Here is a 17516-nt window from a genome sequence, read left to right on the forward strand (position 1 = left end):
CTTCTGACTGGCAATGCAAATTATTTATTATGTAGCCAGTCTTTCCCCTGCCAGTTTGGAGGGCTTCCTCAGATCAAATGGGAAGGCTGCCACCCCCCCTCCCATGATCAAGCGAGGGTCCCTTCTTGCTTGCTGCCTCTATGGGGTGACTTTTGACCCTTTCCAGGGTCCCCAATAGGGTGAAATCAAATGCGAAAGACGAAGCCCCATCTTCCTGTGTCTGTTTTGCTGCGATATCAAAACTGGAAGCCTCCTTGCAAATATTATTGCCCTTCCACTTACTTCACAACAAAAAGAAATCTGCAGCTTAAACATCAGCATACTCACATATTTATCCTCCAATCAAACTGTTTGTATAAACAATTTCACATACAAAAATTCATTTCATGCTTTCTCCAGGCAAACCAATCATCTTTGTTGTTATTTCAGGGAACTTTTCACAAACCAATGAGCTCCATTTTCCAAATCTTTTTAAATAACCTTTGTGTATTGTTATTAGAGAGTCTCAGCCTCCCTCCCAGTCTTGAAAATGACATTACATACCATTAAAGTAACATTTCAAGATCAAGGAAGGTTCTTTTTCTTTCCTTGGGCAACCTGTGCTTGCTCTCCAAGAAGTGGGAAAACTCAAGGAGTGATTCCAATAAAAATGTGATTGGGGGCCCTAACCACTGCCTACTGTTTCCCACTGCTTTAAGCCCAGGTTGAGAAGCCTACTTAATTTTCTGGCTGGCCAAACATGTTCTACTTTATTTTAAGCTGCAGCAGCCCAATTGGGGCTATGCACAGGTAGAGGATCTGCAAATCTGGATATAATTCCTCCCTTATTTCTCTACTAGGTCCATCCACTTGGGCTCCCTGGGCATCATAGACTGTCTAAGGGGTCACACTGGACTTTCTTTTTTTTATTGAAAAGTTTTAAAATACATTTTATCTTTAACAATCCCCTCTCCCCCTCCCCTACCTATCCCTCCCTACCCCTCCCCCCCCTTTCCCCCCTCCCCCCCGGACTTCCCAGAGCTAAGTACAGGGTATAAAAACAAAGAACAATCAAAAACATCCATATGCTACCAACAATAAATTCTTAAATCTATCACTCTCTAGCTCATATAAGGTAACTACAAACAATACTAATATTTCATATAGGAAAAAAAAAGAAAATAGAAAGGAAGACTTATTCAAATGCTAAATGAAACTTTTTAGTCCCATATTTCTTCTGGATATATTCAATCCATTTTTTCCACTCCATAATATAGCGTTCTTGCGAATGATCTTTCAAATAAGCCGAGATCTTTGCCATTTCTGCCAGGTCAGAAACCTTAAAAGTCCATTCCTCTATAGTCGGCAGTTCCTCCTTCTTCCAATACTGACCTATTAAAAGTCTTGCTGCTGTAATTAAATTCAACATCAACTTAGTGTCCACAACAGTAGCTTCTGTAATTATACCCAACAAAAAGAATTGCGGACAAAACTTTATCTTTTGCTTGAAGATCTTCTGCATATTCCACCAAATTTTTATCCAAAAAGCCTTGACCTTTTTACAAGTCCACCATATGTGAAAATATGTTGCATCTTCACCACCACACCTCCAGCATTTTGGCTGATAGTTCGGATACATACTTGCAAGCTTTTTAGGATCTAAATGCCATCTATAAAACATTTTATAAAAGTTCTCTCTTAAATTTTGAGCTTGTGTAAATTTTACGTTCCTCACCCAGATCTTTTCCCACGTGTCCATTGTAATAACTTCTTGAAAGTTCTGGGCCCATTTTATCATACAATCTTTAACAAGTTCTGTTTCTGAGTCAATTTCTATCAATGCAAGATATATCCGTTTGATATGTGCTGGACCCTGATTTCTAATTTGCTTTATCAAATTTTCATCAGTCATTGCAAAACCAGTTTTCTGATCTTCTTTCCACCTGGCCCGTAACTGAGTATATTGAAACCAGGTTTGAACAATCTTCTCATCTCGCAAGAGATTATACGATTTTAAACACCATACACTTCTTTCCAAGCTTAAAATCTCCTTATACGTGGTCACATCATGTTTGAAACCAACATTTATGTTTTCTTATTGCGTGTTTTGGAATTGCCCACAATGGCATCTTACAATCTAACTTGTGTCTATACTTCTTCCAAACTCTCAACAATGCCTGTCTTAAAATATGCACTTTAAACACATTATCTACCTTCTTATCATACAACAAATATGCATGCCAGCCAAATAACAAGTCGTGGCCCTCAAGATTTAATAATCTCTCTTGTGTCAGATTAATCCAATCACTTATCCCTGCTAACGCAGCAGCTTCATAATATAATTTAAGATTGGGCATTTTAAGACCACCTCTTTCACGAGTATCCTGCATAAACTTAAGTTTAACTCGTGGCCTTTTCCCTGCCCAAACAAATTTATTGATACCCCGTTGCCATTCTTCCAAATTAGAATCTTTCTTAAGAACCGGTATCATTTGAAATAAGAATAAAAACTTAGGCAAAATATTCATTTTCACTGCTGCGATTCTTCCCAACAAAGACAATTGCAGTTTTTCCCAACTCTCCATTTCTTTTTGAATTTTTCCCCATAGTTTTTCATAATTATTTTTATATAACTTTGTATTAGAGGGTGACAAAAACACCCCCAAATATTTGACCCTTTTAGCAATCTCAAATCCAGTTAAACCTTCTAAAAGGGCCTTTTGCGATACTGTCATATTTTTGGCCAGAATTTTAGTTTTTTGTACATTAGTTTTTTGTACATTGTCACACTGGACTTTCATACAATCCTCCTCCTCTTTCTTTTCTTTAACTACAAATATCCTGCATGGCATGCAAAAGGCATGTGACTTCTTGGCCACTCAAAATAACAATACCGAATCATCCTGGTTTTATATTATAGTCCCAAACAACAATACTTAATCATGGTACCTTTACTCTTTTCCCAGGTGTATTTTCCCCAGATAGGTCCATCCCATCCTGCTAGCATTTTTCGCAATGGGCTTTCCAGGGGAATCTGAATACTCCCCTTACTCACAGGTTTACTTTTCCTGTTTCCCATGACTGTTTTTTCCCTGTATATGAGACCTCCATTCACTCTAAGTTAACCAAACCGTTTTGCTTCACCCATCTCTGACCAGTGTCCTCATGGATGAAATTTTTATTTTATTTTTTATTTTAATTCCATTTATATCCCGCCCTTCTCCGAAGACTCAGGGCGGCTTACAAGCTTAGCAGTAGCCTTCATTCTATGTATATGCCTGCTTATTAGGGCTTTCACACACCCCCAAGCGGCATTATTACAAAGTCAGCTTAATTGCCCCCAACAATCTGGGTCCTCATTTTACCTACCTCGGAAGGATGGAAGGCTGAGTCAACCTTGAGCCTGGTGGGATGCGAACCTGCACTAATTGCAGGCAGCTGGTGTTACTTAAGGAGGCATTAGCCCACTGCTCCACCAAGGCAGATCAGGACTTCAGCACTCACTATGAATTTCTAGGGTACTAATGACCCCTAATTTGTCCACACATCCCATCAACCAGGTCCCATATACATACAAGTCCTACCTGATCTCCCAAGTAATACTTCCCCAATTATTTGTTGGGTTTTCTTACCTGGGTCCATGCACAAAGTTACCTGATTGTGATTGATAGCTTATTTTCCTATTCCTTTTCTCCTGATTTTGTTACCTTTCCAACGTATTTCGTTTGAATAGATGTCAGGCCCCCAGGTTGCTCAGATCTCCAGGCTGCTGAAATCAGTAGGCATGCCCCCTGAACCATAGCCAACTAGGGGATTCCTATGAGTTACTCAAGCCCCATGTTGGGTGCCAATTGTGAGAAACAAGGCTCACACTCAAATTGTTGGAAATAAGTGATTTATTAGAGCTTTTGGAAAAGCTGGTGGATCTCTAAGCATACAAACAAAAGAGAGAGGCCATACCTGGTTACAGATCTCAGCATATTTTATACATTTCTATCACCAGCTGCTTGTCCATCCTTCCGAGGCCCAATGGATAGGCCCAGGTCAGTCACACGCTAACAGTCCACCTATAATTTGCCAGTTAAGCCCTTATTGTCATCCAAACTTGCTAAGCATTCAGCCCCTTCAGCTCTTAGCTCTTTGGTACTCCCTTATCAGTTCTCTTGTTTATCTGTACAGTGCAGTACCTGGTACATATCTCAAGCCAGAAGCTGTGTATGTCATTGCTCAGCAGAGTTCATGCATCGGGTAAACATGGTTGTGCTTTGGATATGTAGCAGTGTGTGTCTATACCTCAGAATACTAATTCTAGGTAGTTTGAACAAAGAATAAACCTACAAAGAATAAACCTACATTATGGAAAATTACAACTTATTATATTTCAAAAATTCAATGCTTGTATGGAGTGGGACACTTGCTAGTTAAAGGGCGCTCAACATTCACTTTAATGGACCTGCTTTCAACTCTTAGCTACGCCTTGGACTAAGTCCAGAGACAAGGACCAGATCCTGAAATCATGTGGTTTTCCGGATTCCCCAAAGGCCATGTTGAATATGTGCCTCTTTTTCCAATTCGACACTTGTCTGGAGTGGGATACTTACTGGCTAAAGGGAGTTTAGTGAAGCTTAATTGCACAACTGGAGTTTAGTATTTGCTTATAATTGGTCTTTAGCAATTGTAACATGTCTTGGATTAACTCCTCAGAGAAAGGCCAGACAGGTAAAATGATTGGTTTTCCTGCTTCTCCAAGCCAGGGATAACATAGTTATGTCCCTTTTTATCACTTCATGTCTGTTTCAAAATGAAGCATACTTGGTGAATTAGAGATTGGCATTCACTTATGATGGCCCCCACCATCATAAGATTGGCGTTCACTTATGATGGCCCCTACCATATCTATGTCTTGGACTTAATCTTCAGAGAAAACCTGGACTTGGAAAATGTTTGGATTTCTTGAGTCTCTAAGCCAGGGAGAACATGAATAAGGATTCATTTTTAAAATTCAATGTCTTTTGGAAAAGCGAAGCTTACTTGCACAATTGGAGTTTGGTATTTGCTTATAATTGGCCTTTAGCAGTGTAATATGCCTTGGATTAATCTCATTGAAAAGCCAGACAAATAAAACAATTGCTTTTCCTGCTTCTCCAGGCAAGGGAGAATATGATTATGTCTGTCTTTAACATTTCACGTGTGTCTAAAGTGAAGCGTACTTCTTGAAGTTTGGCATTAACTGTCATAGGCCACGTAGCAAATAAAAGTTATCCCTTGGATTAATTTCTCAAAGAAAGGCCAGACAGGTACAGTAAAACTATTGATTTTCCTGCTTCTCCAAGCTTGGGATAACTTGTACGTTTTTAAAATTCCATGTCTATTTCAAAAGTGATTTGTTGAATTCAGCTTTGGCATTTGCTATAATAGGCCTCCTAACAAGGCGAAGTTCTTCCTTCTTACAGAAAGATCAGACCTGGAAAAATATTGCTTTTCCTGCTTCTCCAAAGCCAATTATGTTCATTTTTAACATTTCACGTCTGTCTAAAGTGAAGCGTATTTGTTGAATTGAGGTTCAACATTTGCTATCATGGGCCTCAGAGGAAGTAGGTAATGTCCTCAACTAACTCCACCACATTTCATATCTGTCCAAAGTGAAACATTCTTGTTCAACTGACATTCAGCATTCACTATCATGGGTCTCCTAGCAACATAACATCCTTGACTAATTCCACAAAGAACTGACCTGAAAAACAATTGGTTTTCCTGCTTTCTCAAAGACAGGGAGAACACAATTATGTGTCCATTTCTAAAATTCCATGTGTGTCTGAAAAGTGAAGATTACTTGCACAATTGGAGTTTGGCATTTGCTTTTAATTGTTCCCAAAGCAGTTATAAAGTGCCTTGGACTAGCTTTCCAAAGGGCAGACAGGAAAAACAATTGGTTTTCCTGCTTGTCCCAGTCAGGGAGAACATGATTATGTGTCCGTTTTAAAAATTCTATTTCTGCTCAAAAGTGAAGCTTTCTTGCTGAACTGGAGTTCTGCATTTATGTATGATAGGCCTTTTAGCAGTTATAAAATGCCTCCAAGAAAGGCCAGAAAGGTAAAACAATTGGTTTTCCTGTTTCTCCAAGCCAGGGACAACATGATTACATCTCCTTTTAACATTTCAAGCTTCCATAAAATAAGGTGAAACAAAGTTGTGTTAAAATATATTTTAATTGTATAGTTTTTGACATATTTAAAAATACAGTGAAATATTTGTAGAGTGCATACTTATTTGATTGAACAAATACATCAACTCTGTGCTAAGTGTACTTTAATGAAAATCAGAAAAAATATCAACAGATCAGTCTTTTGTAGATTCAAAAGGTCTCAGAGTGCAATTCACTAGGGAAACTGTATTATAACATTATTGTACAAGTTCTGAAGTAATTTCACAAAAATTGCAAAAAATGCATTCATAAAAACCACTTATGCATTAATTTAAAATTCTATTAATTGCTTTGACTCTGTTTATACAAATGCCACTACTCCATATTTTGGTAGGAAAGAGATACAGAAAACTTTCCTGGTTGCTGTCTAGCATTTGTATGGATTTCTGCAGCTCAGATCTGAGAACACAGTTCTTGCAAATTCCATGTCTGCCAATCAACAGAGCCATGATGATCCAGAGGAAAAATAGGGCTGCTCCTTTAAGTACACAGGAACACCAGTTTGATATTTGTCAATGCCACCAGAATGTTCATACCCATGTATGAGCCTGGATTATCATCTATTTATAAGCCTAGAGTATCGTACATCACTGTGTATAAGATGTTTCTTTTAAGTGCATATAGAGATACAAAACATTCCTTGCCTTATCTTCAGTCGAAGTAACAGTGTAAAACAAAGCTCTTACTGAATCTGAATGAGATTGTGTTTATTCTGTTCCTATAGCACGTCTAGTTCTCGCTCTTTTTATGCCACACAATATGCAAAGTTGTCCATTAGTATCACAAATGTATTTACTATCTCATGTGAATCAATTTTGACTAGAACAAATGTTCCACTGCATGAACTTTCACAGGTCACAATCCAATTCAGCACATGCATGAAAGAGTTTTTCCTTATTGAAATAATGGATTTAAAGATGTGTAAGACAGCATTGACAGATGATCAATAAAAGACAGTATGTAGTTGGATGTAATTCATTTTTTACACAGTTCAGCTTGTTATAAAGGAAGATTGTTAAATAGCATTTAATTTTATTGCTGAAATCCAGCTCACCAGCTTATAACAAATCTATGAAGCTTTTTTGTGATAAACCTGCCACACGATAGTTGTTGGTTTAAAAATAGGAACTCTGCAAAATAATTAAAACACATAATATGAAAGTTTGAAAAGACATATTTCTGTTCCTTATGAAATGATTTAGTTTTCATCAGAGAGAGCTTAAACAGAATGAATAGAAAATTGGATTTTTAAAAGTATTCTTCTATTAAACTTGAATAAAAACCTCTTTTCTAGCAAACTACTTTCTGATTTAATGAAACTTTGAACTTCCAAAGAGAAAAAGCTGTTTTAAATAATCAGAGTTGGTTGAAAGGCAAAATATTTCAAGCAGTAAAATAGCAAACGAACAAAGAATTGTATAATGAAACACTTCTGTTTGGCCAATTGTTCTTCCAATTTTAATTAGGTCTAATACTTAGTAAATCTATGTTTTAGCTTACACGTACTTCAAAAACTGCATGTGGAATACACATAAATGACCTTTTTTCTTTTAAAGGAGACCCCATCTAGCTATCTAGATAACAAAAACAGTTCAAATTTAGAATTTTCTCTAGCCTGCTAATTTTTATATTTATTTTTTACAGCAACATTTAATAAGGTGATATGTCTTCTGATTTTCAATTGATGCAGTCCCAAAACAGGGAAAAACAATATTCCATATTTTAAATATAGCTGGATATTGTAAATTTCTAAGATCTAATCTGCTATTAGAGATGACAAGTATACATAATTGTTAGATAACCTGTGTGATAATGTAGGAAGGCAGTACTTCCATCCATAAATGGCATCAAGATTTATTTATTTTTAATAAAAGTTGTTTAGGGCTTTTGCTTTCTTTTGCTTTTTTGCCCTTAGATCTAAAGCATACAAAAGTGAAACAAATCTTTTACATGAACACTAATTTGCAGTGCTAAATTGTGGTGTAAGAAACATCAGCTAAGTTGAAAAAAGTGTGCCCATCTTTTCTTATAAAAATGGTTTACATAAAATGAAATCATACAGAACTGTTTCATTATTGACAAGATCACAGAAATGCTGGAGTAAGAACTGAAAGGCAATTCTCACAAGAACACATTAAAATCCAAATCCTACAAGGAAACATATTTGTGCTTCTCTATATCAATAATTCAAAGTGTTAATATAAAAAGAAGGAAACTGTTTTCCATGTTATGTAAAAATGACAAAGTCTTTATCAAAATGATTTGAGCTTTCAGTCTAGTACTGCCAAATGTTTTTTAAAAAGTTGAAAGTTGTCCAGTACAGAATATATAGAAGACTAAGATTTTGGAATCTTCTGCAAAGAGGGAAAGAAAATTAAATTTTTTAGCTCAGGAATCATGCTCCAAACTTTGGCTATTCAGAAGCTCTTTTTCTTAAACTAATAACAAATACGAGACTACATGAGACTAAACTCTCCATCAGAGGGCATAATCATCATATTCTTCTTGTGGGCTAAAAGCAGCTGCTCGTAATATTTCCAAAGAATTTACTAAAATTAGGGTTCCAGTCAGATGTTTCCAACGTTTTGTAATAGGATTCTTCATTTTATCAAGACCAATGTGCAGCTCTTGGGTAACATCACGGTAACTGTCTCCCATCTGATTACTCCATGTTAGCATGAAATCGTAGGCTGGTTTCCACATTGCCTGTCAGACAGAAACCAACATTAACAAAGACTGTTTATTACTAATTCTTATATAGTGGTAAAAAATCAGAAAGCATCTGGTAGCAATTCTCAATTAACAAATGTTATTAAAAGGTGCTACCAGACTCCTATTCACTAACACAGCTCTCTTTAACAGCAATTTTATATAAAGATATTTTTAATATTTTATCTATTTTTATTGTGGAATATGGAAGTCTAAGTGGCATAGCCTAGTCTCAGGTTTCCTTCAGTGAAAATTGGAAGAAAAATATTCTAGAAATAATATAATTTCTAAGTAGCATTATAATAAGTTAGCTAAATTTATTTGTACTGGGATGTTTCTCATAATATCTGCATTGGGAAAGGATAAAAAATAATGAAAATATCTCAGTTATGGTGCATATACTAATACCATCTCAGACAGGTGATTGTCTAATCAATTCTTAAAAATCTCCAGTGATGATTTCTGCGGGCAACTTCTGTTCCACTGGTTGATTGTCCTCACTGTCAGGAAGTTTCTTCTTAATTCCAGGTTGCTTCTCTCTTGCATCAGTTTCCAACCATTGTTTCTTATCCTGCCCTCTGGTGCTTTGGTAAACAACCTGCCCCTCTCTGCCTTGTGGCAGCCCCTCAAATACTGGAATACTGCTATCATGTCTCCCCTATTTCTTTTTTTCGTTAGACTAGCCAAACCCTAGTCCCGCAGCCATTCTTCGTATGTTTTAGTCTCCAGGCCTTTGATCAACTTAGCTGCTCTTCTCTGAATTTTTTCCAAACTCTCAACATCTTTTTTGTGATATGGTGACCAAAATTAGCTGCAGTATTCCAGTTGTGTTCTTACTAGGGCTTTGTAAAGCGGTAAAATTATTCGTGTGATCTTGATTCTATCCCTCTGTTTATACAACCCAGGATTGTATTAGCTTTTCTGGTTGGGAAGAATTAGACCGGTGAAAGGAAATCAGGTCGCCAAAGAAGACAGTGGCTGGACACCCTTGAAGCTGACACCGGCCAGAGCAGAGAAAAGCTTAAAGAAGCCATGAAAGACTGGAAGAGGTGGAGAGATCCCCTGGCCCAAGGAATCACCAAGAGTGAGACACAACTGAATGGATAACACCGTCATCATCATCACGGTCATACAAGACGTTACATGTTGTCTCCATAACTGCTTTCCTTTGTTACCTATTCTTACCTATTGTTAGCTATTTTCCAAAGCACCTGATGGAAAATAACCAAAGAGAGAAGCAACCTGGAACTAAGGAGAAATTTCCTGATTGTTGGAACAATTAATCAATGGAACAGCTTGCCACCAGCTTGCCACTGTAAGTTTTTGAGAGGAGACTGGACAGCCATTTGTCTGAAATGGTATAGCGTTTCCTGCCTGAGCAGGAGGTGGGATTAGATGACCTCCAAAGTCTGTTCCAATTATTATTATTATTATTATTATTATTATTATTATTATTATTATTATTATTATTATTATTATTATTATTATTATTATTATTATTATTATTATTATTATTATCACTAAACATGAACCTCAGTCAACTGAACACTCAAATTAACTGGCAATAATGGTTGACATGGGTTGCTGCCAGCATCCTAGGTAGCAACCAGGTATCTCCTTAAAATGTAAGATGTTCTGAGTAGTGCAGTTTTTTCTAGCTTTCCTGGAGTTATTGCAGGAAGCTGCAATTTCTTGATGTATTTTTTATGTTTTTGGACATAGTTCCCAGTGCCCTGATGACAATGGGTATCACTGTTAACGTTTCATCCATAATCATGCAGTATGGCCAGGTCACGGTATTTCATAATTTTTTTCAGTTCTTTTACTTCAACTCTGGCATCTCCTGGTACAGCGATATCAATCAACTGTACACTTCAGTTCTCTACAACTGCGATATCTGGTGTGTTGTGTTCCAAATGGCGATCTGTCTGTATTCGGAAATCCCACAAGATCTTCACCCTCTCATTCTCAACAACTTTTTCAACCCTATGTTCCCACGACTTTTCGGACACAGGCAAGTTGTATTACAGTGCCCAGTGGATTAGTTTAGCAACTCGGTCATGTCTAGCTTTGTAATTAGTTTGCGCGATTTTGCTGCACTCACCTATTAAATGTGAAACAGTTTCAACTTTGTCATTGCAAAGTCGGCAATTTGGATTGTCAGTAGATTTTTGTGTCTTCCCTTTCGTGGCATTAGTTTTAGTGCTTTTTCTTGAGCAGCCAGTATTAAGCCTTCCGTTTCTTTCTTGATGGTTCCCATCTTAAGCCATGCCCATGTCAAGTTGTTATCACATTTTCCTTGAATGTTTTTCAAATGCTGTCCATGCAAAGCTTTGGTTTTCCATCTATTTAATCTGTCATCCAGCTATTTTTCCTTATATTCTGCCTGTTTCTGTTATTTTTATAATGCTCTGTTCTCACAGCCTGCAGCAATTTTTCTGTACTTTGATTCACATAGTCATTCAAACTTCATTTTTCTTCTTCTACAGTTTGGTGGATTTGCGGTAGCCCTCTGCCCCCTTATTCTTCTTGGCAGGTACAACCTGTCGATGTCACTTTGTAGATGTAGAGTGTGGTACATATTCAAAAGTTTACGCGTTTTCCAGTCTAGGTGTTCCAATTCAGCCAAGGTCCAGTTGATAATTCTAGCTGGGTAGTGTATCACTGGGACTGCCCATGTATTAATGGCTTTAATTATATTTCCAGCATTCAGCTTTGATTTTAGTATTTTGCAGACTTTCCTGATGTATTCCTTTTGCATTGATTCTGACTTTTCCATTCGAGATGTTATATGCTTCCAATATAGTTAGGTATTTGTAACCATCATCCTTTGCTAGTGCATTCTCAATACTTCCATTTCCCAGTTCTATTCCTTCTATTTTTCCCATTTTTCCTTATTGCATGGATAATATAGCATATTTTCCAAGTCCAAAATTCATTCTGATGTCACTGCTAAACAGTTGAATTGCGTTGATTCAAGTTCAGTGTGGCTTTTCGCATACAGTTTTAAGTCATCCATGTATAGTAGATGGTTTATCTTGCCATGCTGGCTTGAGATGTGGTATCCCAGTTTTGTGTTTCATAATATTATTGTCAATGGAATTAATGCGATGTTGAACAGTAGTGGTGAAAATGAGTCCCCTTGGAAGATTCCTCGTCTGGTGTTGATTTCATGAATGTTCTCCCCATTTGCTGTTAGAACTGTTTTCCATTTTCACATATTTGCTTTCAAAAATGTACAGATATTTTTGCTGATTCCAAAGTTTTCCAAACAAGCATTAATCCAACTGTGAGGTAATGAGTCAAATGCTTTCTTGTAATAATCCATGCCATATTTAAATTTGTTTGCCATCATTTTGCATTTTGTCAATGAGCAGCTTATCTTTCGTTCCTTTTGATTTTTTATAATTTCCATTTTGTTCTGCTGGATACAAATTGTTTTCCATCAGATGATTGAATACGGAATTTTGCAGTACTCTTGTAAAAAGTTTGAACGTTGTTGGCAGACAAGTAATTGGGTGGTAGTTGCTTGGTTCTGTGCTCTTTTCTGGGTCTTTCATTATCAAGTATGTTTGACCAGCTGTTAACCATTCTTCACTTGTGGCATTTTGAAGCATTTCATTGAACCGAGTGGCCATGCAGTGATGGAGGCTGGTGAGGTGTTTCAACCAGTATCCATGCAGCTCATCCAGGCCAGGTGCATTCCAGTTCTTGACTTTCTTTACTTGTTTTGCAACCATATCGGTGATTATTACAATATTCCCCATTTTGTTTTGTGTTGCTTGTTTTTGGATATCTTTGATCCAGGAGGCAGTTTTATTATGTTCCACTGGGTTTTCCCACAGTTCTTTCCAAAAGTTGAAGGTTTTTTCTTTACATGGGAGAACAGTAGTTTGGACTTGATTTTCGTCAAGTGACTGATAGAAGAGGTGCTGGTTTCTTCTGAACTGGACGTTTTCACAATATTGTTTTATTTGTCCTTCATATCTTTCAATTTTTTTTGCTGTTGCTATTGCACACTGTTTTAGTTTTTCCATTTCAGTTATTGTTTTTTCCTCCAGATTATATTTGTTGTATAAACTATTTTTCAGCTTTTCGTTCTTTAGTTTTCCTTCTTTCAAGTATTTCAATTTGCTGACATCTCGTAGTTTTTTTGTTTTATTTTCAAGTCAAATTTTCCACTTTGGTGTTCCAGTGGGTTTCTTTTTTGGCATTTTATAACCAAATTCTGCAGTTATAATGGCGGCTGTACTGTATATTAGTTGGTTTGTTTCATACAGTGTGCTGGATGGGATGGAAGTTAAAATGTTCAAAGCATTTAGTAGATCTTTCACTCATTTGCTATGCACTTCATGAATTATATATTATTATTATTATTATTATTATTATTATTATTATTATTATTATTATTATTATTATTATTATTATTATTATTATTATTCCTTCTGGGATGAGGCTTGTGTGGTATCTGAAGCAGAATGACTAGATTCTGTAATAGCTTTGTACCATATAGGATCAACCTGCTTTAACTCTCAGGACTCTGTTTTCTGCTGTGTATTCTAGATGGACTGTGATTAATATATATATAAAAATCAGTGGTGGGTTTCAAATATGTGAACAACTGATTCTCTGTGTGGATGCCACTTCTGGCTTCGGGTGTGGGTGTGTCACGTGAGGGGCTTGTGATGGGTCAGGTGTGAGTCTTGTGATGGGGAGGTTATACCAGGTGAGGGTCATCGGGAGGTGAACTGCTGGTGTCCCGCCTTCAGGGTCTTTGGAGAACAGGTTGACCCCCTCCTCCTCTTTGTGGCAACCCCTCAAATATTAGAAGATGCCATCATGTCACCCCTCGTCCTTCTCTTCATTATAAAAAAATAGCTGAAAAATAGCTTTTATCCGTGGGCTGTTAGGCTTTTAAATGGGACATAATCTTATGCAGAATTGACTTGGGAGGCCGGTGTGTGGTGTAGTTGGTTCACATGGTGTGGTAGGATTGAGGGTTTGTTGTCACTGTGTGTTGGGGGGAGAGAGCACGGGGGGGAGGCTCAGCTAATCTCAATGTACACATGTTGTACTTTGACAATAAAGGTTTATTATTATTAAACATACAAGGAATGGTTGTTGGAATTGGGTAAGTTCATGTCCTTGGCTGCGCTGCTCTGTGCGGGCCATGCCTGGGGGCGACTCTCCTCTGTGGGGGCTGCTGGCAAGGAGGGGGCCATGGGGGCACGTGCCAGCAGAAAGGGCTCTAAGTGCCCCTCTGGCATGTGGGCCATAGGTTCGCCACCACTCTACTAAATCAAGACATAGCCAGTTTACTTTATATCTTGCAAATTATATTTAAATTCAAGCATTTAGGATTGGACTGGATGAATTTCCTTCTTGGCTAGTTAACACAACTAAACATGTAAATGGGAAAGATCACATCTTTGAGAGAGGCGTCTTTTGCTCTGACAATTAAGAAGCCTTAAGAAATCATTCTGATTATTTGGATAAGAACTTTCCAATGTCAAACCTTTCTTATTCAGGAAAACATGTGGAGAGGATAAAAAGAACACAATTAAAGAGGCTTGTGGAGGAAATGGATGATCTATTCTAGATCCCTATCAGAATTCACCCTGACTATGGGAGTGAAACTGCAGTTTGCCTTGTTTGATAACTTTTTGCAGGACTAGGGTGGGGGAGTGTAACCTTCCCAGTATTATTAGATATATCTCCACCTTCAATACCGGCTTTCTAAGATGGCGGATGTGTCGAGCTGAGCTGAGCTCCGTGAGCTCCGTGAGTTTGGCGTGGATTGGTGGTCTTGGGGGGCGCCCTTGGGAGTGCATAATGCCTCCATGTTAGGGCTGGGTGATCAGACTGCCTTGCCATCCCTGCTTCTTGGGGCGTTGGTGCCCTCCATATCGGTGAGAGGCGACTGGAGGTCTTGCTGGGAGATCATGGCTCTGGCTCCGTTTGAAACGCCGCGGCTTGAAACGCCCGATCAGCTGTTTTTCGGGGCGGATAGAGCCGTGGCTTGAAATGATCAGAAACGGCTTGTAATGACTGTAGGAACTGCAACAGGAGTGAATGCTCCAGCCTGGAATGCTTGGAATGGCTGGAAAAGCTGGAGGAGAAGCCGGAGGAACTGCGGCAAGAGTGAATGCTGCCGGAGGAGCCGTGGCTTGAAACGCCCCAGTCAGCTGGTTTTCGGGGCAGATAGAGCCATGGCTCTGAATGGCCGGAACAACCAGAGGAACTACTCCTCACTTGCTCCTATTTGCTACCTGCCACTATTTACTCCCCGCTTGTTAAAGCAGCCATTGGAGACCATCGAGGAGAAGAGTAGGACGCCTCTGGTCTCCTATGTTAATGGGTGGGTAATGCTGCGGGTTGCCCAGCGCAGAATCCTGCATGGTGGCCCTTCCACAACGGTTCTTGCTGCGAACTACCAGGCGACAGAGACCAGTTTTGGGGCAGATAGAGACACGGCTCCGAATGGCTGGATTAACCGGAGAAACTTCGGCATGGGTGAATGCTGCTGGAGGAGCTCGGATATTTTTATCGATTCCTCACTTGCTCCTATCTGCTACCTGCTGCTATCTACCCCCCGCTGGTTTAAGAGCTACTGCCTTAAGAGATCTGAGGCAGCTTTTAATCATGGCCTGGAGTTACGACTTCCAAGTTGGGCTGGGCTTGCCTATCACCCATATGGAGTTGGACTCTTGTATGCTGTTTCTCCTGTCCCCCATAGACTCAGGAGGACCCGGGGTGAAGAGTCGCTGTGAGAGGGCGGCTCAGTTTCTTTTCATCTACAACCCTCCGGATGTGAGAGATCCGTGAGGGTATGTTCTTTCTCCCTGGATGGGGTCTCCATCTACCTCCCAGATCAGCCTCGAGGTTGGGGTGAGAGATCGACTGCTGTCTGTTTCTGGGGTACCCAGCACAAGTGAGAGTTGTGCTGGTCTGGCGGTTTTGGACTCATATACTCCTCCTGATATGACATCATTTTTCAACATCTGACTGCCACTTCCCGAACTCACATGGCCAGTCATGGCACGCTTACGTTATTCTGACACGGACTTATACGCCCTCAGGGGTACTCCCCCCTCCTGGGTGCGTCCCGCCTTCTTTGTTACCTTTCCTCTTGATGATGGGCCCAATTGTTGGGACCCTGAGAGATGGTCAGGTATGGATTGGGGTCTCCAGTTTATTGTTAGGAAGAGACCCCTGATCTGTTTTTTAGCAAAAAAATTTAAGGGGTTAAGGGGGAGGGCCAGGTCCAGGACTGATCGCGTAGGGGGGGAGCGGGGGTCGGTTGCCTCCGGAGCTCTAGAGCAGGTCATGGGACTACCTATTCCCACGACGTTAGGGAATGGCAGCAGGTGTACAAACAGAGGGCCGTATCGACATCCGGGAGGGCATCCCCACTATTTACAAGAGGTGAGGCGCTCCGACCCTCTGTTTTCGCCCCGAGGTCCCGGGAGCGAGGATGTGCAGCCACCTGAGCTCCGGCTGGTGTACTTGAACGCCAGGTCCGTTGTTAATAAGGCTCCTCTTGTCCGGGAACTGGTTGAGGGTGAGCATGCGGACCTGGCTTGCATCACGGAGACTTGGTTGGGCCCAGAGGGTGATATTTCTCTGGTTGATCTTTGCCCACCAGGTTTCCGGGTGCTACACTGGCCTCGGGCTCAGGGTAGGGGTGGGGGAGTGGCGGTAGTTACGAGGGAGACCTTGTGTCTGCGGGAGGCCACCGTTCCCCAGATAGTCGGGTGTGAGTCTCTCTTTTTGAGATGTGGTCCTGGGGCGCAGTTGGGCTTGCTACTGGTGTACCTTTCGCCTAGTCATGCAGCAGCAGCCCTGCCTGAGCTTCTCGACATCCTCTCAGGGTTGGTGACTGAGTTCCCCAAACTTATAGTTTTGGGTGACTTCAATCTACCATCCCTGGGAGGATCATCTGAGTTAGCTTGGGAGTTCATGGCTTCCATGACGGCCATGGACCTGACGCAAGTAATTTATGGACCGACTCATGTGGGAGGCCACACCCTTGACTTGGTTTTCTTATCTGGACGGTGGTTAGATGATCTTGGTGGGGGCTCCCCACTTGTTATGCCACTGTCATGGACCGATCATCATCTCCTGCGGCTGGTCTTCCGTTTTGCCACTCCCCGCCGTGGGTGTGTGGAACCAATTAGATGGTACCGCCCCAGGCGCTTAATGGACCCTGATAGGTTCCAGGCAGCGCTGGGGTCCCCACCTGCCTCCATTGCTCACAACTCAGCAAATGCCTTAGTGGAAGCCTGGGAAAGGGCAGCCATGGAGGCACTTGACCAAGTTGTACCCTTGCGGCCCCTGACTCGGCGCAGATCCCAGTGAGTTCCATGGTTCTCCGTGGAGCTTCGGGAGATGAAGCGTCGGAGACGGGGCCTAGAGAGCTGTTGGAGGTCCAGCCGATCCGAATCCGACCGATTGCGACTAAGAACCTATATGAGGTCTTATCTCGCAGCGATAAGGGCGGCGAGGTCTAACCACTTCGCTACCCTTATTGCGTCCGCAGATAACCGCCCGGCCGCCCTGTTTAGGGTGGCCCGCTCCCTACTTAATCAGGAGGTGAGGGAGGAACCCTTGCAGGGTCGTGCCG

At 40.3% G+C, this 17516-nt stretch overlaps 1 protein-coding gene across 1 annotated transcript in view; it reads right to left on the minus strand.

Moving 5' to 3' along the window:
• Positions 1–6179: 6179 nt before the first annotated feature.
• Positions 6180–17516, minus strand: part of SH3BP4 (SH3 domain binding protein 4) — a 100563-nt gene continuing 89226 nt past the window's right edge. Inside the window, exon 5 of the mRNA XM_081315311.1 lies at positions 6180–8890. Within this exon, the coding sequence (XP_081171437.1) occupies positions 8663–8890 (228 nt within the window). The 3' untranslated portion in view covers positions 6180–8662. The remainder of the gene's footprint in view (positions 8891–17516) is intronic.

This window comes from Vipera berus (assembly GCF_964194415.1).
Source record: "Vipera berus genome assembly, chromosome: 1".
NCBI lineage: Eukaryota > Metazoa > Chordata > Lepidosauria > Squamata > Viperidae > Vipera > Vipera berus.